The following is a 27,305-nucleotide window of genomic DNA, read 5'->3' as shown; positions in this document are numbered from 1 at the left end:
CAGAACTGGTCTCAATTATTTGAGCATAGTAACAGCCTCTATTAGTCTTTCATACCCAACCAAGTGTCCCTACCTTCCCCTTAACAACTGCCCCTAGTGACCACCTACTGTCTTGCATTCAACATGCTCTTCCTGCCTTAGAATGTGCTGGTCCCCTAAAATAAAAAGGTCTTTCCCTTTCCAAATCCTAGTCATCTTTCAAGACTGGATTTTGTACAGCCTTCTTTGACGGTACTTCCCTTTCTCTGAAATGAGACTGCATTTAATCTCAGTACCACTCAACGAAGCATTTGGGCCATCTACATTTTTTATATAATTGCATGTAAATAAGTCTTGCCTCCGTAACTAACACCTCCACTATATAAAGACCAGATATTTTACATCTTTTGTATTCCCTACCGTACCTAGCAGTGCTGGAAAAATTGTAACCATTCAACAAATACTTATTAACTGGGTAACTCTCTAAAGCATTCTCCCAAAATAACAAGTACATTATGTGCACAATCCATATTCCCACCCTTGTTAGAAGCTTATGTCAGAAATTTCAGTTGCTTCAACAGAGGATGTAATGCAGAGCAATATGCTGTTTGGATCCAACAGGCATATTCTGGGAGTTGCTGATTACGCTAGATGTGACCTTTACAGAATTACAGAAAGAAGTCCCTAATAAATCAAGATAGATGCTCACATAGCCATACATGGAACGTGTGGTGGGCGGGCAACTACACCCACTCTGTTTCTTCCATGGAAGAGTAGCCTGGCATGCCGATCTGAGTATGGAGAGGCCTTCCTTCCATGAGTTATTCTTCTTCCCCACCTTGAGGTGAATGTCCATCTGGAAGATCTCCTCAAAGAATCCTAATTAAGCAACTAACTTGCTATCCAAAAAAATTTGTATCTTTAAAATAGTCTTTCCTCGACACATATATATGTATTATTTTCTTTTCCCTTTGTCAAGTTGCAATGTTCCAAAAGATAGGGTTTAACAGGTGAACACAGTTGTCCAAAGAGACACACTGAAAAAAAGACGCACTAATCTGTACCAAGCAGGGTTCTCTCTTACACCTTATTTCTGAGCACTGTGGACCGTCTTCTTTTTTCACAGTAACTAGTACTGCACATACAATCCTGTAAGGTCAGAAAGCAGGGCAGAGGAAGTCAATGATTCTACCTCCCCTTGCTTCTCTAACCTGATCTGCACTCTCCTTTAAGGGTAAAGGCCTCATGAGCTTAGCCAGAAAAGGGGCTAGCAGAGCCAAGTGACTTATACTGCTAGGCCCCATCCTATCTCTGCCACCAGAGCAAGTTTTCCAAGAAGATGCAATGGATGCCAAGGAGACCAGAATCAGATGTATGGGTCCCAGACAGTTGGGATCCAGCCACAACATCTACAGGACTGAAGGAAGAGACATAAGGAGAAAAGAAAGGGATATAGAAGACAAGAAAGCACCTGCTTACCTCCTGAGTGAATCTTCCTCAGAGCTCTCCTCAGGCATATCCTGATGTAAGGCCTCCTGTGTTACAGTTCCAGATCTGCTAGACTGGGTGTAAATTCTTTCCCAGTGGCCGGTCTCCTGGTTGAAGGCCACCCCCACAGTCCTCTCCTCCTGCGGACTAGCAGAGCTGCTCAACTCCAGCCTGCTGGAGCTAGGCGTTTGGCCCTCAGTCCGCTCAAGGGGTGGCAACTGGCTGCCACTCGACGGCATGCCCTCGAAGGTGCTGGGGACCTGCCAGGAGGAGCTGGCCTCACTAGAGGAGTAGTTGGGCGTGGTTCTTTCCCAGCGCAGGGTGTCATTGTTGAAGGTCAGGAGATTGTGGCAAGCGCGGCAGCGGTTCAGGTGGCCACGGGACAGGTTGGAGTTGTTCTCACTGCTGTGTGGGGTGGGCTGGTGGGAGGGGCCTGGCCTCTCAGCCTCAATATTGTTATTGAGCATTTCCTGGGTCTGTTGTGTCTGGGGGGCTTCTCCACTCAGGCTGTGGTCCAGCTCCTGAAGCCGGTCATACTCCAGAAAGAAGCGTCTCAGGTCACACTGAAGCTCATGGCGAATGCTGCCTGAGTTGTTTTGGCTGGAGCCATTTCCTCCATCCGACTCAGCTGCCAACCCTGAAGCTGGAAAACCCCTCCCTTCTGTGGCTGAAGTGTACACAGACGCTTGAGAGCCACCTTCCTGCTGTCTCAGCACAGAGAGCAAACTCACCGAAGAGGCACTGGTCCTGGGTGGAGGCATGGATTCTGCCTCAGAGCGGGAGTTCAGACTGAGCACTGTCCGGGTCCACTCGGACCCTGTCAGCCCGGGAGCTATTTCTCGGTGATACCTAGAAGGGTGGCTGGACAAAGGGCCTCCCAAAGAGCGACGGGTGGGACCCAGACTGAGGTTGCGGAGCGTGTTGCCGGCAGTGCTGCTCTGGACTGTACTGAAGGCAGACGGCCGGTTCAGGAGGCCCTGGTCCTGCTGCGTTGACGAGGCCTGCTCCGGGGGATGGAAGGGCTCGGTCTGTACAAAAGAAAAGGAAGGGGTAGTAGCCCTGGCAGAAGCAGGGGGGACACTGTCCTGGTGTGGCAAGAGGGAAGGAACTCGAGTGCCAGAGCAGCGGCTGCAAAGGCACAGGATCCCAAGGTGCTGGCAGCACTCAGCTGTGGGGTAACTGACCCGCTGTCGGAGCCTGATGTAAGCGGAAGTCCTGGGGCGCTCCGTGGAGGGCTGAGGGGGAGGCGGTGGGGGTGAGGGGGTAGCAGAATCTTGCACTGTGCTTTGCTCTCCCACCTGGATGCCAGAGGAGCGGGAGGACAGCATGTGCAGGAAATTGTGGAGGAGAGGCGTCCGGCGAACTGGCTGGGATTGCAGCAGGGCGCGCTGACGGTAGTGGGACAACTCTGTTCCGTCTATGGGGATCTCGGGTTCGTCATCGCCCTGCAACGCGGAGCAAGGTGGGGCAGGGGTAGAGCGCAGCAAGTTAGGGAGAACCTCCAGGTAAATCAAGAAAAATTAACTGCTGATAACCATCCAAGGAAAACAACTTTCATGGACAGATAACAACGCTACCCCGGAAGCACTGAGGACTAACTGGCTTCAGATTCAGAATCATCAATCATATGGTACCAAACTATTCACCTCCAATTAGCAACATTTCTGAATGGGTACAGCTGGCAAGCCAATTCTTTTACAAAACGCAGCTCGAGGACATGTAGGCAATGAGGAGAAGAAAATGTCAACCAGCCTGAGGCACACGAATGACAAGCTATCCAACACAGCCTGGTCACTCTAATGAGGCCATCACCTGAGGGTTTCAGAATTGACTCCCTCCTCAAGATTATGGCTATAACTCTGAGTACACAGTCTGAAACTAGCTTTGAATTTTGCCTGGAAAAGGAACGTTTGGGCATTACAGATGACAAGTTCAATATCATCAGAACTGGAACACTAGTTTAGAAAACACCCCACACTTGAGATGGAGCCGGACTGCTAACTTACCTGCTGATTAGAGGGGTTAACAATTGCTGTGAGTAAGTAGTGTCCAAGAGGATCAAATCTCACCAGACTGAAAACACAGAAGAAGAAAAAGATATGTGGAGACGTTAATTGAGAAGAGGAAGCCTGAGCGCAAATTTGTAGCAATCGTTCCTGGTAACTGTGGGATCACCCAGGTACCCACTTCATGCTGGAAGCTTTCAAAACTTTCAAACAGATTAAACTAATAAGGCTCAATACTTCTTGTTACCTCCTCACACTTGCCAGAATAGGGGAATATGTATCACGAAAATAATTTCAAAAAGGACCTAGGCTCCCATCCCAAGGAGCAGCTGCATTAAGCACACACTTGCTCATATCTAAGGGCCTGTCCTAACAGTAAGGCATAGCACACTCCCAATCCCTGCCACAGGGTTACTGCTTCCCTCACACAGCAGCGACACTGGCAAGGAGCAGGGGTTCTGGTGACAGCAAACTGTCTCGGCATCAAGTGGCAGAGCTGAGACTAGAAAATTTTCTTATATCCAGCTGCAATACCAAGAGGACCAAACAAACAAACAAACAAACAAAAAAACAACCCAATGCCTCATCTGTATTTAATTCAGGCACTGTATATTTCATCTTGAGGGCTAAGTATCAACAGCAGGTTTGATACAAACTTACATCTCCATTTTCCAGTTTGATAGACACAGACAACTGGGGTTAGCGACCATCTACCAAGCTAACCTCTACCTGAACAACTTTCAGGTGTCCCCCCACTAAAGGGGGGGCTCTACCCCAAATCCAGAAAGCTTTGAACCTAAAGGACATTCTAACAACCCTGGTCTACAGAAGCCAAAAGAGGTGGTCAATAAGGAACAGCTAAAATGAACTGCTGATTGGCCAGCAACTTAAAAAGTAGGAGGAGCCATACAGATAACCCCCTGCTCTGAACAGGCATAACAAACTGCTTCTTGGGGAGACAGCAAGTGTAAATGCTCTCCGCCATGCTCGTCCTCTGCCAGACATCACCAGTGGGCTGAGCACTCACCGGACCCGCTCCATCTCGCTAGCTGTCTTCACCACCGCAAAGGGCTCCCGTCGACTCCAGTCCCAGAAGTGGATCTCGTTGGCAGTGGCAATCAACAGGAGCTGAGCCGTAGGGTGGAAAGCCAGAGAAGCAATGGCGTTGTTGCTGTCTGTGAACCAGCTTTCACTGCCGCCCTAGAAATGAACCAATCCCAAATATTCTCAGGTTACAAACTGGCAGGAGATTGGGATGTCAATTAAAAAAAAAAAGGCCATTTAAGGTGAAATGACCACTTGTAGGGCCTACTTTAAATATGTCCTCTGTAAAATGTAGAAAATCAGGAATCTGGCAGTGTCACCAATTTATCAGAAAATTATTACTGTCAGCTCAGTTCTCCAAGTCACCTATTCTCCAAAGCAATGAGTATCCATCCAATTCCTGTTTCTGAGGCCTGTGAAAATGCAAGCTTGCTGCATGACACGGTGCACAAAAAACCACTAGCAAGTCACCAGGACAAGAAGCATATTGCTTTGGTGATCGTGATCAGAATATAACACAAGCCTTGCTCGAAAACAGAAGACATCTATCCTGAACACATTTTAGAACCTCTTGTACTATGTCACAATGGGCAGGTGGAAAAATAGTTAAATAGGGTGTTCCTCTTAGAATGGAGAGATGTTATTCCCATTATTTAAGTGGGCAGTGTAGTCCTAAGAACCTAGCTAGTCTCTCCTCCAGTTAAGAACTCAATGGTAAACAATCTCTGTATTTAGAATATCAAAGAAAAAGAAATACTTACATGCAAATCCCAAATCCTAACCTCCCCATCCAGGCAGCCAGAAGCAATAAGGCCAGAGATGGTGGGATGAAAAGTGACACACCACGGAGTGCGGCGGTGTCCGATTAGAGAATGAACACACTTGCCAGTCTTCACCTCCGTAATATAGATATTATGGTTCACGTGGGTGGAGGCCAACAGAGTCCTAGAGAATCAAAAGGTAGGACGTGAATGTGAAGCATACAGGAGGGTAACAAACTTTATCAGTTCTGGAGACTTGGCTTTGGAATGTTCTCCACCCTAGTGTGAAAAAACTACACCTTAGGCATTACAAACAACCAAAATATTCTGATCTTTAAAAGTTTTGGCTTCTCCACACATCCCCTTCAGAGAATATTTTTTTCCATCTGGGAAAATTATCACTCCGTCAGTGGCCAATATCATACAGGCAAACGTTTATAATCAAGAAACTTTCCAAGTTTTGATCCTCTCAATGCCTGTTGTTTCCTTTGCTTATTCCTATTATTTCAACAGGTAGCACTGCTCATCTACCTTCTACCCCCTTCTGATACACTGGCAAAGCTCTGTTCAAGCGATGCCACAAAGAGCCCTTAGGGATGTGACTTGGAAGACCAAGCTAGACCAAAATACATAAAGCGATGCTATCACAAGCCTTAGGTTAAGTTATAGGTAAGTGCTGGGTACCTGTCGGGGCTGAAGGCCAGTAAGAAGGTAGAGCGTGGACTATCAGGCAATTCTACTCTCTGAAAAAAACAGAAATTAAAACACATTGTTTATAAATTATGGCCCACTCTATCTCAAAAGCACATGAACCACAGTAGATTAGTATTCAGTATAAGTTGAAAAACTGGAGACAGTGATCAAAGCCACAAGTTGAAAGAGAAATCCAAATTACTTTTAAGAAAAATGTCTAGCTCTAAAAAGATATTTCTAGCCCATGAATCCTTCCAAAGTTATTTTTAAAACTCTATAAGTTAGATATATCAATTCTCTCATACAAAATAAATGATATCCCAACTCTACATCATTAGCCCATTCTAAAACCCCATTCTACTGTCACTCCTACAAACCTTATGTCAAAAACATCCATTTTTCCTACCTTGCCCTCCCATTTCATCCACCGGGTTTTATCTTCCACCAGCTCCTGCAGAAGCCGCTGAGCTCCAAAGGCCCGAGTGCCCCGTTCTCGCCCCCAGAGTATCCGGACAGCATTCTTCTCTGGAACAACCTTCATGGCGTTCAGCAGCCACTGTCACACCAGGCACAGGAAGAGAAGGAGCAAACAATAGCTCCACAAGCTGAAGCAGCTAAATCGAGGCCATTCAGGTCCTTGGAAGTTGTCTTCATGGAAATCTAAAGGATGCACATTAAATTAAAGAATATCTATCCTGCAATCAGAGAAACTTCCCACTGCAAACACGATTCTAGCTCAAAGAGAAAAGTTATATATATAAATATGTATTTAATGACAGTTTTTTAGGGAAGACCCTTCTCCCAGAACTTTTTTCCCAAAAATGTTTCATCCTTAAATTCCTTTCACACTCTCAGTAGCTCAGCCTTGTATCTAAAAAATAAGCCATTCTCTAAAGCAGTTACTCTGTTTTGTCAGGCAACAACTTTTGTTACAAATATAAAGGTCTAAAACCCTGTCAAAAACAAAACACAACAAAGCACCTGCCCTCCCCTTCTGTGCCACACTGCCTCCGGGGCCACCAGCCCCCCTCCTTATCACTTGGGCAGCCTCCAAACCAAAGAACAGGTAACCAATGCTAAGAGGCTATTTATTACTTGCTTGCGGTCTGGTTCTAATGCAGCAGCTCAAACTCTATCTTCTCCCTAAAAGCATGTGCATAAGGACTACTTTGAGGGTATCTTTTTCACTCTCTTTTTCTCTTTTCCACAGAACTTCTAGAATAGTAGAATGACGAGGAAAGAGGAGGAAAAAATTTCTGTTCCTTTTTCTCATCCACCACAAGCCATAAAGGCATAAAACTATCACAAAAACAAAAGTCAACTAGCAGCAAAATATACACACGTGCAACAATTAAAGAATTGTGGGTCCTCTACACAATGAAATATGTAGCCCAATAAAATGGCATTTTGGAATACACATAAAATGTTATTCACTGTAGCACTGTTTATTCATGTTATGGAACATTTCAAATGTGTAGAAAAGTTGAAAAAACAGAACAATAAACACACAATATTCACCAGTTAGACTCAAGAACTGCTAACATTTGGTCGCATTTGCTTTATCTGTCTCTATGGACACACTATATATGTGTTTTACTTTTTTCTGCACCATTTCATCAGGCATCAAGATGCTTTTTTTTTTTTTTTTTTTTTTCTGAGAGACAAAGAGAGACAGCGGGAGCAGGGGAGGGTCGGAGAGAGAGAGGGAGACACAGAATCTGAAACAGGCTCCAGGCTCTGAGCTAGCAGTCAGCACAGAGCCCGACGCGGGGCTCGAACCCACGAACCGTGAGATCTGACCTGAGCCGAAGCCGGACGCTTAACTGACTGAGCCACCCAGGTGCCCGGCATCAAGATGCTTTAACCCTATCTACATCACTGTGCATCTGCAGGGAGTAAGGACGTTTGACTTCATAACCACAATACCATTAGGTACACTGATTATCACCTAACACTCAGTCTTCATTCAAATGTCCCCAACTATTTTAAAAATGTCTTTAACAGTTGGCTTAAAAAAAAAATCCCCGGGGCGCCTGGGTGGCTCAGTCAGTTAAGCGTCCAACTTCGGCTCAGGTCATGATCTCGTGGTTTGTGGAGTTCGAGCTCTGCATCAGGTATTGTGCTGACAGCTTGGAGCCTGGAGCCTGCTTCGGGTTCTGTCTCCCTCTCTCTGTGACCTTCCCCCACTCATGCTCTGTTTCTGTCTCCATAATAAATAAAAACATTAAAAATTTTTGTAAAAAATAAAAAATTAAAATTAAATCCCCCAAATCCAATCAAAATTCAACCAATTAGTTTGGATGTTATGTCTCTTTAGTCTCTTTTATTCTAGAATGGCTTCCAAATTTTGGTTGGTTTTATGTTTACTTATTCCCAAGCTTTTTAAAAGCACAGAACAGGTGACCTGGAGACTACTTTACATCCTGGTTCAGTCTGATTGTTTCTTCACAGTGCCATTTAGCCTACCTCTCTATCCCTCACATTTACTATAAACAGGTTAGGTCTAAAATGCTGATTAGATTTAGGTTAAGTATTTTTGGCAATAATGTTTCATAGGTGATGCTATCTGTGTACTGCCTCCCACTCCCATCTCCTGGCCACGATGAAGCCCGTCAGGTGGCATGTATCTTCAGGCTGTCTGAGTTCGTGGGAGTTGGAAAATTATGTAATCATTCGGCAAAATATGGCCACTTGGTTGGGTTTGTAACTGCCAGAGCTCTCCTTATAAAGGTATATTCCTCCCCTTTATACTTAGCCATTTGTGGCTAATATTTGGCATCAATTGAATATCATGTTCCCTCTCAACTTTTTGCTTAATGGTTTGGCAGTCACTGATGATTCCTTCTTGAATTAATGCATTTAGGAGCTGAAAAAATGTAGATTCTCAAATTCCATCATTATTTCTACATTAGCTGGCATTCCTTTGGAAAGAACTTTTCCTTAAAAACTGAAGCAGAGCAAACACTTTTTCCCCCCTTAATTACTACTTCTGTGTTATTGTTTGTAAGAGCAAAAAACCGGGAACAACTCAAGTGTCAATGTAAAAAGGTGACTAGATGACTAATTTACAGTAAGGAAGATTCTCTGGGTCCTGATAACAAGAAATCTCCAAAATAAAATATTGCTAATGAGGAGAAAAAGCAAAGTACAAAACGATACGCATAGTAATGCTACTTTCTGAATAAGAAATTAATGGTCACTTGTTAGGGGCTAAAGGGACAGAATGAATGGAGACAAATATGGAAACAAGACTTCTCAAATGTTTTCAATTTGTATCACTTTTATTTTTGAAATGTATTACCTATTCAAAAAAAAAATTTTAAGTTTATTTACTGTAGAGAGACAGAGAAAGGCAGAGCTAGAACAGGGGTGGGGAGAGAAAGAATCCCAACTGTCAGAGCCCAATGAGGAGCTTGAACTCACAAACTGCGAGATCATGACCTGAGCTGAAATCAAGAGTCAGATGTTTAACCAACTAACCGAGCCACCCAGGTACCTCAAAAATCTAGTTTTAAATTTCTTTTTTTTAATGTTTATTTATTTATTTAGAGAGAGAGCTCATGAGCAGGGGAGGGGCAGAAGGAGAAGAGAAAATCCCAAGCGGGCTCCACACAGTTAGCTCAATCTCACAAACCATGGGATCATGACCTAAGCCAAAATCAAAAATCAGATGCTCAACCAACTGTGCCACCCAGGGGCCTCCAAAATTTATTTTTAAAATATTTAATAATTTGAAAAAATACAGTGAAAACAGAATACAAAATTACGTATACAGTATGATCCCAAAGATCTTAGAGAACAGTGATATAAAAGAAATATAGGGGCGCCTGGGTGGCTCAGTCGGTTAAGCCTCCGGCTTCAGCTCAGGTCAGATCTCACGTTCATGGGTTCGAGCCCCGCGTCAGGCTCTGTGCTGACAGCTCAGAGCCTGGTGCCTGCTTCCGGTTCTGTGTCTCCTTCTCTCTCTACCCCTCCCCCTCTCATGCTCTGTCTCTCTCTGTATCAAAAATAAATAAAACATTAAAAAAAATTTAAAAGAAATATAAAAAAATACTAGCCAGGGGTGTCTGGGTGGCTCAGTCAGTTGAGCATCAGGCTTCAGCTCAAATCATGATCTCACAGCTCAGTTTGTGAGTTTAAGCCATACATCGGGCTTGCTGCTGTCTGCACAGAGCCAGCCCACTTTGGATCGTCTGTCCCTCTCTCTCTTTCTGCCCCTCCCCTGTTCTCTCTCTCTCAAAAACAAACATAAAAAAAAAAATACTAGGGCACCTAGAAGGCTCAGTAGGTTAAGCATCTGACTTCAGCTCAGGTTGTGGCCTCACAGTTCATGGGTTTGAGCCCCGTGTCCGGCTCTGTCCTGACAGCTCAGAGCCTGGAGCCTGCTTCGGATCCTGTATCTCCCTCTCTCTGTCCCTCCCCTGCTCGAACTCTGTTTTTCTTTCTCTCAAAAATAAATAAACATTAAAAAATTGTTTTTAATACTAATCATGCTTGTCTTTAGGTGATGGGACTATAAGAGATTTAGTAATCAGAAGAGGTAGTGTTCTTTTCACTTTTTAAATTTAAAAAGTAATACATGCTTATTGTAAAAGTGAAACAACAATGGGCTTTTTACATTTCACAAATGGTTACAATCTGAAAAGTATACAACTAGATGTATCCAAACACAGACAGAAGGGAAAATATTTATAGCCTGTGCTGAAAGGAGTTTTCTCCCTGGCATATTAAAACGTAAAGAGCCAGCAAGAGTCTACAGAAAGACAACTCCAAGTTCCTAGACACACACTGCAACGCTCCCTGAGGAGTGAGGAAGGAACAAACTCTAGCCCGTATCTTCACGGTACAGCTCTCATCGCTCATTAGCGCACGACAGAAATATGTACACGCTGAAAATGTCAGCATGCTGCAGGCCAACCTCCTGAATAAACTAAGGATGAAATAACTGAAAGGAAATAATCTACTTGGCGGCCCTAACAACTCACGGCTGAGCACCAAAAGTCTGGAGGTTAAAGTGCCACACAGCTGAATAATTACTAACCAGCAAGATGCCAAAAGTACAATTCCCATTAATTCATCTTAACCCTTTACTGAGTCTAATTTTTTTTTTTTTGAGCCTATAATCCTTTTACCTAATACAGAGAAGTTCAGAAGAAATGAGTTTTGGGGCACCTGGGTGGCTCAGTCGGTGAAGCATCCAACTTCTGCTCAGGTCATGATTTCACTGTTCATGAGTTTGAGCCCTGCATTAGGCTCTATGCTGACAGCTCAGAGCCCAGGTCCTTCTTCAGATTCTGTGTTTCCCTCTCTCTCTGCCTCTCCCCTGTTTGCATGCTGGTCTGTCTTTCTCAAAAATAAACATTAAAAAAAATTTAATGAGTTTTGAGGGTCCCTTGTCTTAAGAGTATGACATAAAAGTACTTTTACAAAAAAACATTTAAACTATTTATAATCTTGGGGCACCTGGGTGGCTCAGTTGGCTAAGTGTCAGACTCTTGATTTTGGCTCAGGTCATGATTTTGCGTGTTAGTGAGACCGAGCCCTGCACTGGGCCCTGCACTGACAGCATGAAGCCTCCTTGGGGTTCCCTCTCTCCCTCTCTTTCTCTCTGTCTCTGTCCCTCCCCGGCTCATGCATGAGCATTCTCTCTCTCTCAGAATATTAAACTTTAAAACTTAAATAAGTAAACCATTTACAATCTTTTAATGTGATGAAAATAGCAGCAGTCCAATTCATGCCAAAAAAAAAAATCTGACCTTCTGAACCTGTGTAACTCAAGAGGAAGAAAATATAGGTCACAAACATCGTGTGATTCAGAAAACTATGATATGACCTGAAGTTTCTACAGGAATCAGGAGAGGAAAAAGCAACGACAAATACCAGTTATCAAGAAAACTGAAAACTCAAGTTTAGGCTTACCAAAGAGCTTATCTATCAATTCCCAAGGATCCAGACACACCAAAAGTTCAAACAAGAGAAAGTTGGGTTGATGCCAGGAAGTCAAAGGGCCTAAAACAATTGCACAGTCTCGCATTTGACTGAAGAAAAATATTTGCTCTGTTTCTTTAAACGGATAAGAGACTTACACTCCTTCCAGCTACCTGAGAAGAGATTTTACTTGTTCTCTATAAGGAACAAAAGGAGCTAAATCAGACTGAAGTCAGACAGGCCCCGTTGCTGAGGAGGAAGTGCCAGTCAAGTGTGTTTTTCATTCCTCTTTTTAAAAAGGAGGAAGAAACAAGTTTCCCAATCTGTCCCTTAAAGCAGGCTAAGACAAAGGGTGCCAAGAATAGTCTTTGTGATGCCATCACACAGTCCCCAGAATCAATTCTCGGTCACCCAAAGCCTTATGCAAGAACCAGAAGGACACAATGAAACGTGTACAAACCCCGCCCCCCCAAAACATGACTGATCACTCTAAAAAGATGGGTAGATAAACCACCTTTAAAGACTTTCTCTTCTTAATTCTAGGACATAATTGTATTTAACAACTACTAACAAAAATCACCTAGAGAGCATGCCACGACTCAGTGGGAACTAAAAGTTAGGCTTACAGGTTCCCCTGGGAATTTGACTATCTAATGCCAGAAACATTACTCTACCTTTTCCCTAGAGGACTTCTGGCAAGTTACTTAAACTCTTTGAGACATAGTTTCCTTCTTTGTAAAACAGGAATGCCAATATCTGCTTCATCAGGTTGTGGTGAGGCTCCGATACAAAAAGAGTGGTGGAGCGTCAAAACTGTCACTATTACCATTGTCATTCGTACTAAATACTCTTCAGGGTTCACCGCTGTCTCCCTCACCAAACAACACAGCCAACTAAAACCCCAGAGACCCAAGATGCCACCATTCTCAGGAGTAACAGATTTTTCTAAGAAATACTTCAAAGGCTATTACCAGGCAACAAAGTAAAACGTACTCAGGAAAATAAAGTATATTTGTGTGGCAAAAATAATTAAATGAGATTTCAGCTACCTCTAAAAAAGTGAAGAGAATTAAAAGAGAGAACCAAGAATGCTTGGGTGGCTAAGTCGGTTGAGTGTGTCTTGATTTCAGCTCGGGTCATGATTCCGAGTCGTGGGATCCAGCCCTGCATTGGGCTCCGCTGTGAGCATGCAGCCTGCTTAGGATTCTCTCTCTCTCTCTCTCTCTCTCCCTCTCTCTCTCTCTCTCTCTCTCTCTCTCTCCCTCTCTCCCTCCCTCCCTCTCTCTTGTTCATTCTCTCTCCCTTTCCCTCTCCCTCCCTCTCTCCCATAAAAATAAGAACAGAACCAATTCAGAAGTGTATCTGCAACCTAGCTAAAAATTCAGACCCAAAATCTTACCTTCCAACAGCATTCCAGGGGTATGAATCAGAAAACTAACAGACTTGGAAGGGACTCTAAAAATGAGTCCAATCACTTCATTTCTTGAGTATCTGCATCTCTCTCCACTACACTAAGTAGGCAGTCTAGGAGTCCAATCAAGTGTGTAATACCAAGACATATTCCATAACATAGAGGATCCATCCCAAGGTTAATTCTTTAAAGAAAAAAAAAACAGTTCTTTAAATACTAAATCTAGGACTACTTGCATAAGTAAAGCTCTCCAACAACTGGAAAATTAGCAACAGAATGTCAGGCCTTTAATTAGAGGCCTAAAAGTGGCCCAGTACTCTTTAGAAACTCTACGTAGGTGGAAATACACACAGTTTTCTACAATTGGCTACTTTGTTTTCATTAATAGGACTTTTTACAAGACATTTTAGGACACTTTAAATGACACTATATAGGATCCAAATCCAAAATCCAAAATGTGAGCACCACAGCCAGCAACCAGACTAGAATGCTTCCATATAGCTTTGCCTGACTCCTAGACTAGACCTAGCTTAGAGATGGGCAAGAAAGTTCAGGCAAACAAAGTATCACCAATCTAGAACAGGTACACACAGGTTACACATTCTGAAGGCAAGCACACCTGGAAGCAGAAAAACTTCAACCATTACCTAAATAGTGTATGTACTGTGTACGGACTTCTAAAAGATATTCTAGGGGCAGGGCACCTGGGTGGCTCGGGTGGCTCAGGCGGTTAAGCACCCAACTCTTAATTTCAGCTCAGGCCATGATCAAGCCCTGAGTAGGCCTCCATGCTGAGTGTGGAGCCTGCCTGGGATTCTCTCTCTCCTTCTCTCTCTGCCCCTCCTTAGCTCACACACATATATGCATGCGTGCTCTCTCAAGATCAACATTAAAATAAAATAAAATAAAAGTATGTTAGGGGCACCTGTATAGCTCAGTCGGTTAAGCACCCGACTCTTGATTGTGGCTCAGGTCTTGATCTCAGGGTCATGAGTTCAAGCCCCACTTGGAACATACTTAAATAAATACTAAAAAAATAAAAGATACCCTAGAATATGCCAAAGTGATAAATGTGGTTAAATCTAGATAGAGAAATCTTAAGTAACTTTTTAACCCATAATTTCTAAATGAGAGAGAGCACAGTACAGTGGTATAGGAGCCCTGAAATCAGACTGACCAACTGAATCCCAGTTCTGTCAATTTCTTGGTAAAAGAAGGTTTCTTGAAAGAGTTACCTAACCAGCCTCTACTTTCAGTTTCCTCACCTATAAAATGTGACCACTGATAGGATATATATAATAGGGTTACCATGAGGATTAAAAGATTTATCAAATGAAAAGTGCTCTCTATTCTAGAATGCCAATGCTTGTACTAGAATAATAATTTCATTCCATAATGAAGAGTTAAAAGTAAAATAGCAGTAAGAAGGGCACCGGGATGGCTCAGTAAAGCATCCGTCTCTTGATTTCAGCTCAGGTCATGATCTGAGGTTTGTAAGCTCAAGTCCTGCATCAGGCTCTGTGCTGACAGTGCAGAGCCTGCTTGGGATTCTGTATCCCTCTCTTTCTGCCCCTCCCCCACTTGTGCACACGCTTTCTCTCTCAAAATAAATATTAAAATAGCAGTAAGAAAAATAAAAAACATCAAAATAATACAAATTCTTCTAGAAAAACTGTCTATTGCAGCAGTCTCCAAACCATTTCATATAAAAGATCGAAGTACTGACATCTTTAAAAAAATAAAATAAAGCCACAAGGTGATGGTTAAAATAACAATACCTAACATTCTCACAGTGCTTTTCATGTCCCAGGCACTGTTCTTAGCATTTACATAAACTAATTTATGATCCTCATAGCCACCCCATCAGGTTCATGAGGTCCCAAGGGAACAAGTCACATTGTCAGTAGTGGATTGAGGATTCAAATCCAGGCAGTCCGGCGCAGAGGATGGATACTTACTTACTACAGAAAACTCCACAGTGCCTGAGATAGAACTTCCTAGTCAGTCTCTCTTCTAGTCATTTACTAGCCTCACATGTATTAGCCCCTCAACAATTGTTTTACTGCCTTACAGAATCTATTAGAAATCTGCTTGCTTTATATTTGTAATGTTCATTTCCTCAAAGGAGAAGAAATTAAAGAATGACAGCAGGGAAATGAAAAAATTCTCACCCCTTCCTTTACATCAATACATAGTTTTTGAGAGAGAAAAAGGACTCCAAACTCTGACCAGAAATGACTCTGAATTTGATAAAATACCGTATGAGGCTGTAGTACAAAATTCAGCTACTATGTATTTAACTTACACAACTACCAATTCCATCAAAGTAAGAAAAATTACTTATCAACAGGAAATAGAGATGCCACAGCAAATTTACTTCTGTCTGGCTGCTACGCCAAAACATAAATCTTGAAAACATTAATCAACAGAAGATATGATTCTGCATACTCAGACCTGTGAATATTCTTTTGTCAAACATGAACCATAACATGAACATATCTGAGGAAAGAAGGGGACTCTTAAATGTATGGTCTCATACCAACCCTTTCTCATCCATGTGGCAGGTGCAAGTGCCAGTGACCTCCTTGCACTGCCAGAGTTAGTTCCAAATCAAGATTCTCTATAACCAACTTAGTCCACCAGCCTGTGCGAGACTCCCTCCAAAGACAGTTGCCATCAAAGCCTTCCTCCTCTGCTCCCATGCCGCCCCACCCAGCAAGCGATAACATATTTCTCACCCCCTGAATACGGGCTGAACTTGTGACTTGTTCTGACCACAGGAAGTGGCCAAAGGGCTGTGTCAGTTCCAGGGCTGGCAGCTTCATATTTGAAAGGCAGCATATTGAGAGCAAAGCACAGAGGCAATGGATATTTTGAGATCAGGGAAGGGAATAGGAGATATTATATTTTTCAAACTTGAAAGTGCCAGATACAAAAGTGATGTGATTTAATGGGTAAAGATAAGACAAAGAGGTAAGAAGCTTCTATGACTGATTCTTACCACTGAGTTGTTATATAATCTTTAACAAAACACACGGGTGCTGAATTTCATTTTTCTCCATGTACCAACTGAAAGTAATAACACCCTTTTGTAACTTAAAGGAATAATGTCCTAGAAGTGCATTAGAAGAAATGGGTTACAAAAAATTCAAGGCAGAGTTACTACTTTTGGAAGTAAAAGCCAAGTTAGGAACTAACAATAAGGACAGTGCACAATAAACGGGAGTTTGTACCAAGAAGTTTGGCACCTTCAGTTCCGAGACGGTGCACAGGAAACTACAGGAGCCATGAGGCAGAATCAGAGAGTGCCTCTAACTAATCACCCAACAGAGTAGAAGCAAATAATTTGAGAGAATCAAAACCAATACAATCAAAATCATACACAGATCCTTTCTACGAACTAAAAGCCCAGAGATAAAACCTGTACCCCTACTGAAGATACGCACATTTATGTTCTGAATTAAAACTCTAAAATACAATTGTCTCCATCTAGAAAATCAGGCTAAGACGCAATGAATTGAGTACCCGGTACAAAGGCTGTCAGCCCAAATTTACCAAGAGGTAAGCAAGCAATAGGACCTCTTTTTTGTTCTATCCACCATCACCCCCAATGTTTTCATATGTATCAACCCAGAGTAAGGCACACCTCTACAGGTCATATCACAAATAGGGTAACAGCTTTACAAAATGGTTTGAAGACACAAAACTAAATAAATTCTAGTTACTGGTTTTATAATAAAGAGAAAGAAAAAGCACTAACTTTCCTGTTGCGGAGTCTGCTTACTAGCGCTTCCTAAAGTAAAAACGTGACCTAATGTCTGAAACACAACAGTATGTACTCAAAAACAAAGTGTGATCAAAACTGAAAACAGAAAGCTGTAAATTCCAAATCTGAGATTGACAATTTTCCTTATTCCCACTTACCTCAGAAGGATAACAAAAGAAGGAATGAAATTTGATCTGCCAACTATTCTGGGGGAAACTGTGCACTGAGAATACAAGAACCCCTGGACACTCAAGGAAGAGCAAGGAGGAAACCAATGAACCAACAAGAAAGTGAATCTCAATTTTTGAGTCCCAAGCTGTCGACAGAATCAAGAAGCCAGGAAGGTTAGCCTTAAATGCACCAAAATGGCAAGAGATATTCTATTAGTAAGTAAAGAAAAAAGTAGCTTTTGATGGAAGAAATTTCAGAGGTAAACACAGCTTAACTCCAGGACTGGGAATTGACCCCAAATGCCTCAGGCAAACAGGCCTAATGACTTTGGCAACAACATACCTTTCATCCACCCACAATATTAGGAGGCTGAAGTAGAGCCGATTTCAGATAATGAAGGATCACATCTTTCTGTTTTCTGCACAGTCTTTGGGAAAAAGAAAAGTGTAGCTCTCCTCCCTACAGTAACGCATTGGCCCCAGGATGCCCCCCTGGAGCCGCAGCAAAGTATTGTAAAAAGCTTGGAGAACATTTACCAAGAATCCTCACAAACCCCAGGACAGATGAGATTACTGAGATTATTGAGATGAGATTATTTAAGAAAAATAAAACCTGGAAGAGGTTAAGAAATGCATCTAGCTCTACAAGAGGAGTCAGTAGCCAAAGCAGGATTTGAATTCAGGCTTTTTCTTCAGATAGTATCAGAACTTGACTCCCAGTTCTTGGCTCAGTGGATACTGTGTTCAGTGTTCTCCAATGTTAGAGTCAGCCCAGGTCAGGTTCTTGGCTGCCTAGAATAGGGAAAGAAAAAATTTCCCTCAAGGCTTCTGGAAAAGAAGTCAAATTAGTAAACGTAGAGGTAAATGTAGAGCTCTTACGCTAAAAGGTCCAGATGCTGCTCCATCTTGCCAATCACATTTCTCAGCCAATCAAAATAAGGCACTGGATTTAAGAACCTAGCCATTTTAAGCTCTGACTAGAACATGGATTCCATTTCCCCAACTTTCTGAATAAAAAAACTCTTAAAGAAGGGGAGGAGAAGGGGGCACCTGGGTGGCTCTCGGTTAAGTGACTGACTCTCGGCTTCGGCTCAGGTCATGATCTCACGGTTTCATGAATTCACTGTAGTGCACTGCAGTACACAGCCTGCTTGGGATTCATTCTCTCTCTCACTTTCTTCTTCTTCTTCTTCTTCTTCTTCTTCTTCTTCTTCTTCTTCTTCTTCTTCTCTCTCTCTCTCTCTCTCTCTCTCTCTCTCTCCCCACCTCCCCCACTCAAAATAAACAAACTTTAAAAATTTTTTTAAAGGGGAGAAGGATGCAAAAGCAATGACAGCCAAGAAACGTTTATTGAACATTTACTATGTACTCAGCACTATTCTCGGCACAGAGAATCTTTACTAAACATCCTTCCCTCAGGAGGCTTATGTGATTATGTAATTAAAAATTGAGGAGTCCTGCCAAAGCCCTGGTGAAGAAGCTGAGGTTATCACTGAATTCGAAATATTTAAAGTGGACACAAAACTGTTTTGGCAATGCAGACAATTAAGTGTGCTATGATGGGCGATGGTGCCGTTGGTAAAACACGTCTCCTGCTATCCTACACAACAAACAAGTTTCCACTGGAGTATGTACCAACTGTTTTTGACAACTGTGCAGTCACAGATATGACTGGTGGAGAGCCATACACTCTTGGACTTTTTGATACTGCAGAGCAAGAGGATTATGACAGATTATGACCGCTAAGTTATCCACAAACATATGCATTTCCAGTCTGTTTTACAGTGGTCTCTCCAACCTCATTTGAAAACGCGAAGGAGTGGGTGCCTGAGATAACTCACCACTGTCCAAAGACTCCTTTCTTGCTTGTTGGGACCCAAATTGATCTCCGAGATGACCGCTCTACAACTGAGAGACTTGCCAAGAACAAACAGAAGCCGATCACTCCAGAGACTGCTGAACCACCGGCCCGTGACCTGAAGGCGGTCAAGTGCGAGGAGCATTCTGCACTCACACAGAAAGGCCTAAGGAATGTATGTAAGGAAGCAATAATGGCTGCCCTGAAGCCCCCAGAACTGTGGAAGACCCACAGGTGTGAGCTGCTACGAACACCTGAAGAGCCCTTTCCGCAGAGCTGGGCTCAGCATCGTACTAAAAGTGATCTTAAGGCAAATTAAAGATTAAAAGTTAAAATTCATTTTTTTAATGTTTTATTTATTTTTGATACAGAGAGAGAGACAGAGCATGAGAAGGGGAGGGTCAGAGAGAGAAGGAGACACAGAACCAGAAGCAGGCTCCAGGCTCTGAGCTAGCTAGCAGCACAGAGCCTGACGCGGGGCTTGAACCCACGAACGTGAGATCTGACCTGAGCCGAAGTCAGAGGCTTAACCAACTGAGCCACCCAGGCGCCCCAAAATTCATTTTTGACAAAAAAATTGAGGATATTTTAGGGGCGCCTGGGTGGCTCAGTCGGTTAAGTGTCTGACTTCGGTTCAGGTCATAATCTCACGGTTCGTGGGTTCAAACCCTGCATCGGCTCTGTACTGACAGCTCCAAGCCTGAAGCTTATTTCGGATTCTGTGTCTCCCCCACTCTCTCTGCCCCTCCCTGGCTCACACTGTCTCTCTCAAAAATAAATAAACATTTAAAAAATTGAGGATACTTTCAAGTACTCAGTAAGTTAAGAAGAAAATTTGGATGGGGTGCCTGATGGCTCAGTAGGTTGAGTGTCTGACTTCAGGTCATGATCTTATGGTTGGTGAGTTCGAGCCCCACAAAGGCCACTTTCAATTTTCTGTCCCCCCCCCTCTCATTCTTCCCCTCCCCTGCTTGCTCTCTCTCTCTCTCTCTCTCTCTCAAAAATAAACATTAAAGAAAAATATGGAAAGTAATATTTTGGGGGGGCAAATTAAAGGGAGGAAATCAATAGCTGAGAATCACTTCCCATTTTTGTGAGTGAACCTGAGAAAAAATAAGTCAGGAGAAATTTTTAAATACTTTCATATAACTTAATACTATAATAAATACAAACCAACATTACTTCCTATTTTTAAGTAATTAATATAAGTCTAAATTTAAAGTAGCATTGAAAGCATCCTTACTTCAAAAGTAATCAGTATCTTAAAGCCTTTAAGTACATGGCAGAAAACTCCGAATATTTATCCAATTATGGTCAACTGATAAACCAAAGTGGCAGAACATAACATATATTTAAAGCAGTTCTTTTATCTAACATTCAATGAACATTTGCTACACACCTGGCAGTGCTAAGCACTCTTCTATACATGATGTCATTTATTTCACACAATGACACTATGAAGATAGGTACTATCATAATCTCCATTTCATTTTGCAAATCACAAAACTGAGGCTTAGAGGGGTTAAATGATTCGCCCATGTAGAGGAGAGATTCAAAATCCAAATCAGTTGCCAAAGTGCATGCTCTAACCACTATACACACTGTTTCTATAGAATAGACATTAAACCTCAGGTACAGAAAAATTCGTCTTTGTGTCCTCACATCGATGATATCTATGACATCTAGAAGGTCATAATTATAAAGTTGATTCAGAAGAGAGAATGAATAAATTCAAAAGAATCTGAGTCAGAACACAGGGACTCATGCTATATACCCTTAGGCAAACTCCCTGACATCCATGCCTCAACCTACCTATCCATAAAAGGGGCTAACCTCAGGAGAGCTAATGATTACTTGCCTCCTAGAGGGCTGTGTTAGTTAATATTTGTAATTCTGTGTGATTTTTTGAGTGTTTACTTTATTTGGAGAGACAGAGCACAAGCAAAAGCGGAGCACAGAGAGAGGGCGACACAGAATCCAAAGCAGGCTCCAGGCTCTGAGCTGTCAGCACAGAGCCCAACAAGGGCTTGAACTCACGAACTGCAGGATCATGACCTGAGCCAAATTTGGACGCTTAACAGACTGAGCCACCCAGGCACCCCAATTTCTTCCTTTTTTTTTTTAATTTAAAGAAGACATATCATACAACCCAGCAACCACACTCTCAGGAATTTATCCCAGAGAAATGCAAAACTTACACAAAAACTTGTACACAAATGTTCACAGCAGCTCTATTCTTAATAGTCAGGAACTGAAGAAAAATTCAGATGTCCTTCAATGGACAAATGATTAAACAAACTGTGTAACTTCAAAATATGAAATACTATTCAGCAACTAAAAAGAAAGGACCTATACTGATTCAAGCAAACAGGCTGAATCTCTAGGGAATTAGGCTGTGTGGAAAGGCCAATTGCTCAGGTCATGGTCTCATGGTCTGTGGGTTTGAGCCCCACATTGGGCTCTGTATTGACACCATGTAGCCTGCTTGGGATTCTCTCTTTCGGTCCCTACCCTGCTCATGCTCATGCTCTCTCTCAACAATAGATAAATAAACTTAAAAAAAAAAACCTTTTGATGACCAACTAAATAAATAAATAGCTACATATGGGGGGCACCTGGTTGGCTCAGTCAGTAGAGCGTATAACTCTTGATCTCAGGGTTGTCGGTTTGAGCCCCGCATGGGTATAAAGATTACTTAAAAATATTACTAAAAAATAGTCATAATAAAATGAAAGGTTACATATGATTCTATTTACATAACATCCTTTTTTAAACTGTATTTGACCTATTTACATAGAATTCTTGAAATAACAAGGACAGATTAGTGGGGGGGGATTACATATAAGGCAAAGGAAGCAAGAGATGGGCCACCTTCTCCTGTGGGTAGTTTCCCTGGATTCTCTGCACAAAGCTTTACTGCAACTTTACCCATTGCACTGTCCGATCATTATGATTTGGGGTGGATGTGGCTATAAAGGGGCATCGGGGGAGATCCTTATAGTGATGGAAATGTTCTGAATCTTGTTTCAATGGCAATATTCTGGTTTTGTAAGATGTTAAAATTGGGAGAAACTGGGTAAAGGGTACACTTGATCTCTCTCTCTCTCACCATTATTTCTTTTTATTTTTTTATGTTTTTTATTTATTTTTGAGAGACACAGAGAAACAGCACAAGGAGGGGAGGGTCAGAGAGAGAGGGAGCCACAGAATCCAAAGCAGACTCCAGGCTCTGAGCAGTCAGCACACAGCCTGACACGGGGCTCGAACCCACGAACCATGAGATCATGACCTGAGCTGAAGCTGGACGTTCAACCAACTGAGCCACCCAGGCGCCCCTTTCACAATGATTTCTTAAAACTGCACGTAAATCTATAATTATCTCAAAATAAAAAGTTTAACTTATTAAAAAAAAAAAGGCAACATATGCTCCTCAGTAACAAGTGAAAAATAGTCTGATCAATCTCCTTCCCAAGCCCTCCCACTTCCACCCTCCTGAGATAACTATGCAAACTCACTGCTTAACAAACATGTAGACATCCAATATTTCTGTTTTGTGTTTCAAAATGAGATTATATATACTACATATTACCCTGCAACCTACCTACTTTACCTATTATCACTATATCATAGAGAGCATCAAAAAAATCTTTTAAGTGCCAAGCAGAATAGCAGGTATAGAATATTTTCTGACTGGGGCAAATCTGACAAATGTTTATCATGCTATTATACACTAGCTGAGACAGCATCATTTAGTGAGAAAGAACAAGAGAGCACAGTACAACACAGAAGCAGCATTCTTAAGAGATCAGCACGAATGCAAGGTCTTCAGCAGCTATTCTAGGAACCCAAATGCCTCCGCCATGGAACTATCCTGGGGGCCCACAGAGGAAGAAATGCTAAAAGATTTCTTTTCAGCAGAAAACTGCTAGAGGGGATAATTCTCCCACATACTCAAGGCAAAGCAAACAAACTTCTCTGAAAATATATTACTCCTTCAAGCAGAAGTGCAGAAATGTACGGCTGGTAATTTTTAAAACACCAATTTTTGTGATAGCTACTACCACTTTTATTGAGTGCTAATGTTTTATATAGTCTATCTCTAAAGCCCCCTCCTACCCCATTTTACAGACAAAATCCTGGCTCAGTGTGAAATTGCTTGCCCATAATCAAACAGTGAGTTGGTAAAGTTTACCGACATGGCAAAGTTTACTGACATGGTAAAGTTGGTGTTCAAAGCTATAAAACGTGTGCTCTTCTTACTTTATTGGGTTTTTCTATATTATCACATACCAACAGAAAAGAATCAATAAATTTAACACAGTATTTAGTGTATTTAGGCAAAAGCCATTTTCCACAGAAGTCTGCTGACTCTGATCCCATTTTCCCCCCATTTAGTATATTTTGGGGAGAGTATACTATGTAGCACTATTGTAGTGACAGGAACAGAAAGGTAAACAAAACTTCAAAGAGCTTTCAGTTCAGTGAGGAGTCTGCAACTGTTGTATACTGTAACTAGATAGCTACCATACTGAAATGTGGCAAGTACAACCCCCAAGGAAGAACAAAGTGCTATGGGTTTCAAGAATCCAGCTACCCATCCAAAATCAAATGATAATCTCTCACACTAGCTTCCTTACAATTGTTCTTTGTTTCAGTTCTGGTCTGATATACAACATCTTTCCATATAAAACACTGCCCTGATCATACTCAGTAAGTAAAAATGAAAGCCTGCCAACTCAGGTCAGCATAAAGCTCCTTCTCCAAAAGTAATGCTGCAATTTTTAAAAATTTTGGTAATGAAAATAAAGTATCTTTAACCTTTCTGGTCAAACAATGGACATATAGAATTAAAAGTAACTTAGGGGCGCCCGAGGGGCTCAGTCGGCTAAGCATCCGATGTCGGCTCAGGTCATGTCACAGTTCGTGGGTTTCAGCCCCGCGTCGGGCTCTGTGCTGACAGCTCGGAGCCTGGAGTCCGTCTTCGGATTCTGCGTCTCCCTCCCTCTCTGACCCTAACCTGTTCATGCTGTTTCTCTCTCTCTCTCTCAAAAATAAATAAAACATTAAAAAAAAAAGTGACTTAAACATCATTTTGAACATAAGATCTGACAAAGTTAAATTCACCTGGCTATTGTTACAAGATTCACTAAGGGTAGCTCTAAGACAAAAGCCCAGGTTTCTCAATTCATTATATGGGATTCTTTCCCACTACTGCTTCTTTCAAGTTCAATGAAAATGAACTTAATGGAGTTCAGACTTTCTCTTTTCATCAACAATAGATGCATCCATGAATAAGTAATCATGCACAGTTCAAAGACTATCCAAAACAAACATGCTAACCACCATAATGAGGTACATACAGAGGTAAAAGACTGCCTATCTTTGGTATGGAAGCTCTTCAGATATTTGGGGGGGGGGGGGGTTCAATAGATTCTTTAAAAAAAAGCCATCAACAACATCATCATCATCTTAGCCACAGCTAGTAGTGTGAGCTTATCTCACACTATGAGCCAGGCAACTTGAAGGTGAGGGCTATTTTTTATCCTTACAGTCACTCTTGAAAGATACGGGTTTATGCACACTAGGTTTATAGAAGTATTCCCAAACCTCACAGCCACCCCAGGGGGGCTGAGACAGGATTCCAACTCTAGAGTGCCCGCTCTTTCCCCACTATCCCACACTCCCTAAGGACAGATTAACTGCACTGCACATGTGCCTGGGACACCAAGTCACTTAAAATTTTGACGTAATTTCCCGACTGGCAGTTATGTAATTTAGCCACTTTTTAATCTTCACATTTTTTTTAAAGAGGACAGTTGTTGTTGTTGTTTTTAATGTTTTATTTATTTTTGATACAGAGAAAGACAGAGCATGAGAGGGGGAGGGACAGAGAGAGAAGGAGACACAGAACCAGAAGCAGGCTCCAGGCTCTGAGCTAGCTGTCAGCACAGAGCCTGATGCGGGGCTCGAACCCACCAACGTAAGATCTGACCTGAGCTGATGAAGTCGGAGGCCCAACAGACTGAGCCACCCAGGCGCCCCAATCTTCACATTTTTAACTAATTTTCTTTCATGATTCCTCAGTGGCCTTCCAGGTTGTCTTCCTCTTCTTTAAGAAGCAGAACCCTTTTTCCAAATGAAATCTTATGTGAAAACGCTAACATATAAAAGAGATCAAAGTTGAGGTGCTCTGTTTTTTTTTAAATTTTTTAATGTTTTTATTTATTTTTGATACAGAGAGAGACAGAGCATGAGAGGGGGAGGGGCAGAGAGAGAAGGAAACACAGAACGGAAGCAGTCTCCAGGCTCTGAGCTGTCAGCACAGAGCCTGACGCAGGGCTCAAACCCACGAACATGAGATCTGACCTGAGCCGAAGTCGGAGGTTTAACCAACTGAGCCACCCAGGTGCCCCTGAGCTGCTCTGTTTAAGCAGAGTAGAAGAATCAAAACTCTTCCTCAGGGGTGCCTGCGTGGCTCAGTTGGTTAAGCATCCAGCTTTGGCTCAGGTTATGATCTCACGGTTCGTGGGTTTGAGCCCCGCATCAGGCTCTGTGCTGACAGCTAGCTCAGAGTCTGGAGCCTGTTTCGGATTCTGTGTCTCCCTCTCTCTCTAACCCTCCCCTACTCATGCTGTCTCTCTCTGTCTCTCAAAAATAAATAAAAAACATTAAAAAAAATACCTCTTCCTGACTCTCACAGCCACCCCATAGGCACCCCCAAAGAACACACTTAACTCGGGGCACCCGGCTGGCTCAGTTGGTAGAGCATGCAACTCTAGGTCTTGGTCTCAGGGTCATAAGTTCAAGGCCTATGCTGGGCATGGAGTCTACTTTAAAATTTTTTTAATGTTTTTTATTTATTTTTGAGAGGCAGAGAGAGAGAGCCAGTGTGAGCAGGGGAGGGTCAGAGAGAGAGGGAGACACAGAATCCGAAGCAGGCTCCAGGCTCTGAGCTGTCAGCACGGAGCCCGATGTGGGGCTTGAACCCAGGAACCATGAGATCATGACCTGAGCCAAAGCCGGACGCTTAACCGACTGAGCCACCCAGGTGCCCCTGGAGTCCACTTTAAAATAAATAAATAAATTAATTAATTAATTAATTAATATTTAAAAAGAAGTGACAGTATAAAAAAAGATAAAAGAATGACACTAACTTAAAACAGAAGACTCTAGCTTCTCCATCTCAGCTTTGCCATTCACCATCTTTGGCAAAAAAAAAGCTTCACATTTCCTGTCCTTTACAATAGAGATACCACCATCCACTTTATAGGTTTGTTATGAATATTACATGGAGGAACAAATATAAAATTCCCAGTACATGGTAAGTATTCAAAAGTTGGCTCCCCTCTCTTTTATCCTGCAGAGGTAACTGTTGTTGCCAATTCATAAAAGCTCAATAAATATATTTGATGGTATTTGTAGTAGCAGAGAAGTGAACAAGTAAATGCTCCCATAGCTCAACTAAAATAGACGTAATAAATCCTCCCTTAAAGCAACCTACCAAAGGTAATACCCCCTCCCAGCTTAGCTTCCCAGTCAATGACCCATAGACCTCAAAAAATGGTTTTAATAATAGATACTTATTATGAAACACTTTAATGTAGACCCTAAAGTGTCGGGTGAATGTGTTAATATTCTCAGTACCTTAACTTTGGCATTTCCTGAGCTGAGCATTTAAACTGCTAATTTTGGGGCACCTGGGTGGCTCAGTTAGTTAAACGTCCTACTTTAGCTCAGGTCATGATCTCAAGACTCATGTGTTTGAGCCCCACATTGGGCTCTGTGCCTGACAGCTCAAAGCCTGGAACCTGCTTCAGATTCTGTCTCCCTCTCTCTCTGCCCCTCTCCCACTCAAACTCAGTCTCTCAAAAATCACATTAAAAAATAGTAAATAAACTGGCAATTTAATGCTGCGTTTAATGAGTATTTTTATATTTATGTTCTAGAACAGAATCCAACGTTCATTTGCCCATCTTCTGGGCTTCTATTCTTCAGAGCACTACAAAACAAAAATACATTTCTGTCATGTGCACCTTCACCTTAAGCAATTTTAATCTGGCCCTTCTATACAGTCATTAAGAATCTATTACCTAAGTCTGTTATTGATAACGTGTTGCCATTTCTACATGTGTAACAGGAGACCAAAACAATTTTTACAGGAAAAGATTCTCAGTCCTAATCTAAACCCAGCGAACAACTCT

General features: G+C 42.2%; 1 protein-coding gene and 1 pseudogene across 7 annotated transcripts in view; one reads left to right on the top strand and one right to left on the bottom strand.

The window, feature by feature from the left end:
• Window positions 1-27,305, bottom strand: part of AMBRA1 (autophagy and beclin 1 regulator 1) — a 172,692-nt gene that overhangs the window by 132,472 nt on the left and 12,915 nt on the right. For 3 of the 7 annotated variants that reach the window (XM_029914979.1, XM_029914980.1, XM_029914981.1), the window contains exons 2-8: window positions 6,378-6,631; window positions 5,963-6,021; window positions 5,279-5,462; window positions 4,501-4,673; window positions 3,474-3,540; window positions 2,766-2,912; window positions 1,459-2,495 (exon numbers count right to left, since the gene is read on the bottom strand). In XM_029914979.1, the coding sequence (XP_029770839.1) occupies window positions 1,459-2,495; window positions 2,766-2,912; window positions 3,474-3,540; window positions 4,501-4,673; window positions 5,279-5,462; window positions 5,963-6,021; window positions 6,378-6,512 (1,802 nt within the window). In that variant the 5' untranslated portion in view covers window positions 6,513-6,631. Of the gene's footprint in view, window positions 1-1,458; window positions 2,913-3,473; window positions 3,541-4,500; window positions 4,674-5,278; window positions 5,463-5,962; window positions 6,022-6,377; window positions 6,632-27,305 lie in introns of all 7 variants that reach the window. The other 4 variants (XM_029914974.1, XM_029914975.1, XM_029914978.1 and 1 more) reach the window with 2 other exon arrangements.
• LOC115272464 lies at window positions 18,782-19,423 on the top strand (annotated as a pseudogene).

The sequence above is a fragment of the Suricata suricatta genome, chromosome 11 (assembly GCF_006229205.1).
Source record: "Suricata suricatta isolate VVHF042 chromosome 11, meerkat_22Aug2017_6uvM2_HiC, whole genome shotgun sequence".
Classification (NCBI taxonomy): domain Eukaryota; kingdom Metazoa; phylum Chordata; class Mammalia; order Carnivora; family Herpestidae; genus Suricata; species Suricata suricatta.
Note: the sequence above shows the minus strand (reverse complement) of the source record. Positions and strands in the feature narration are given on the sequence as shown.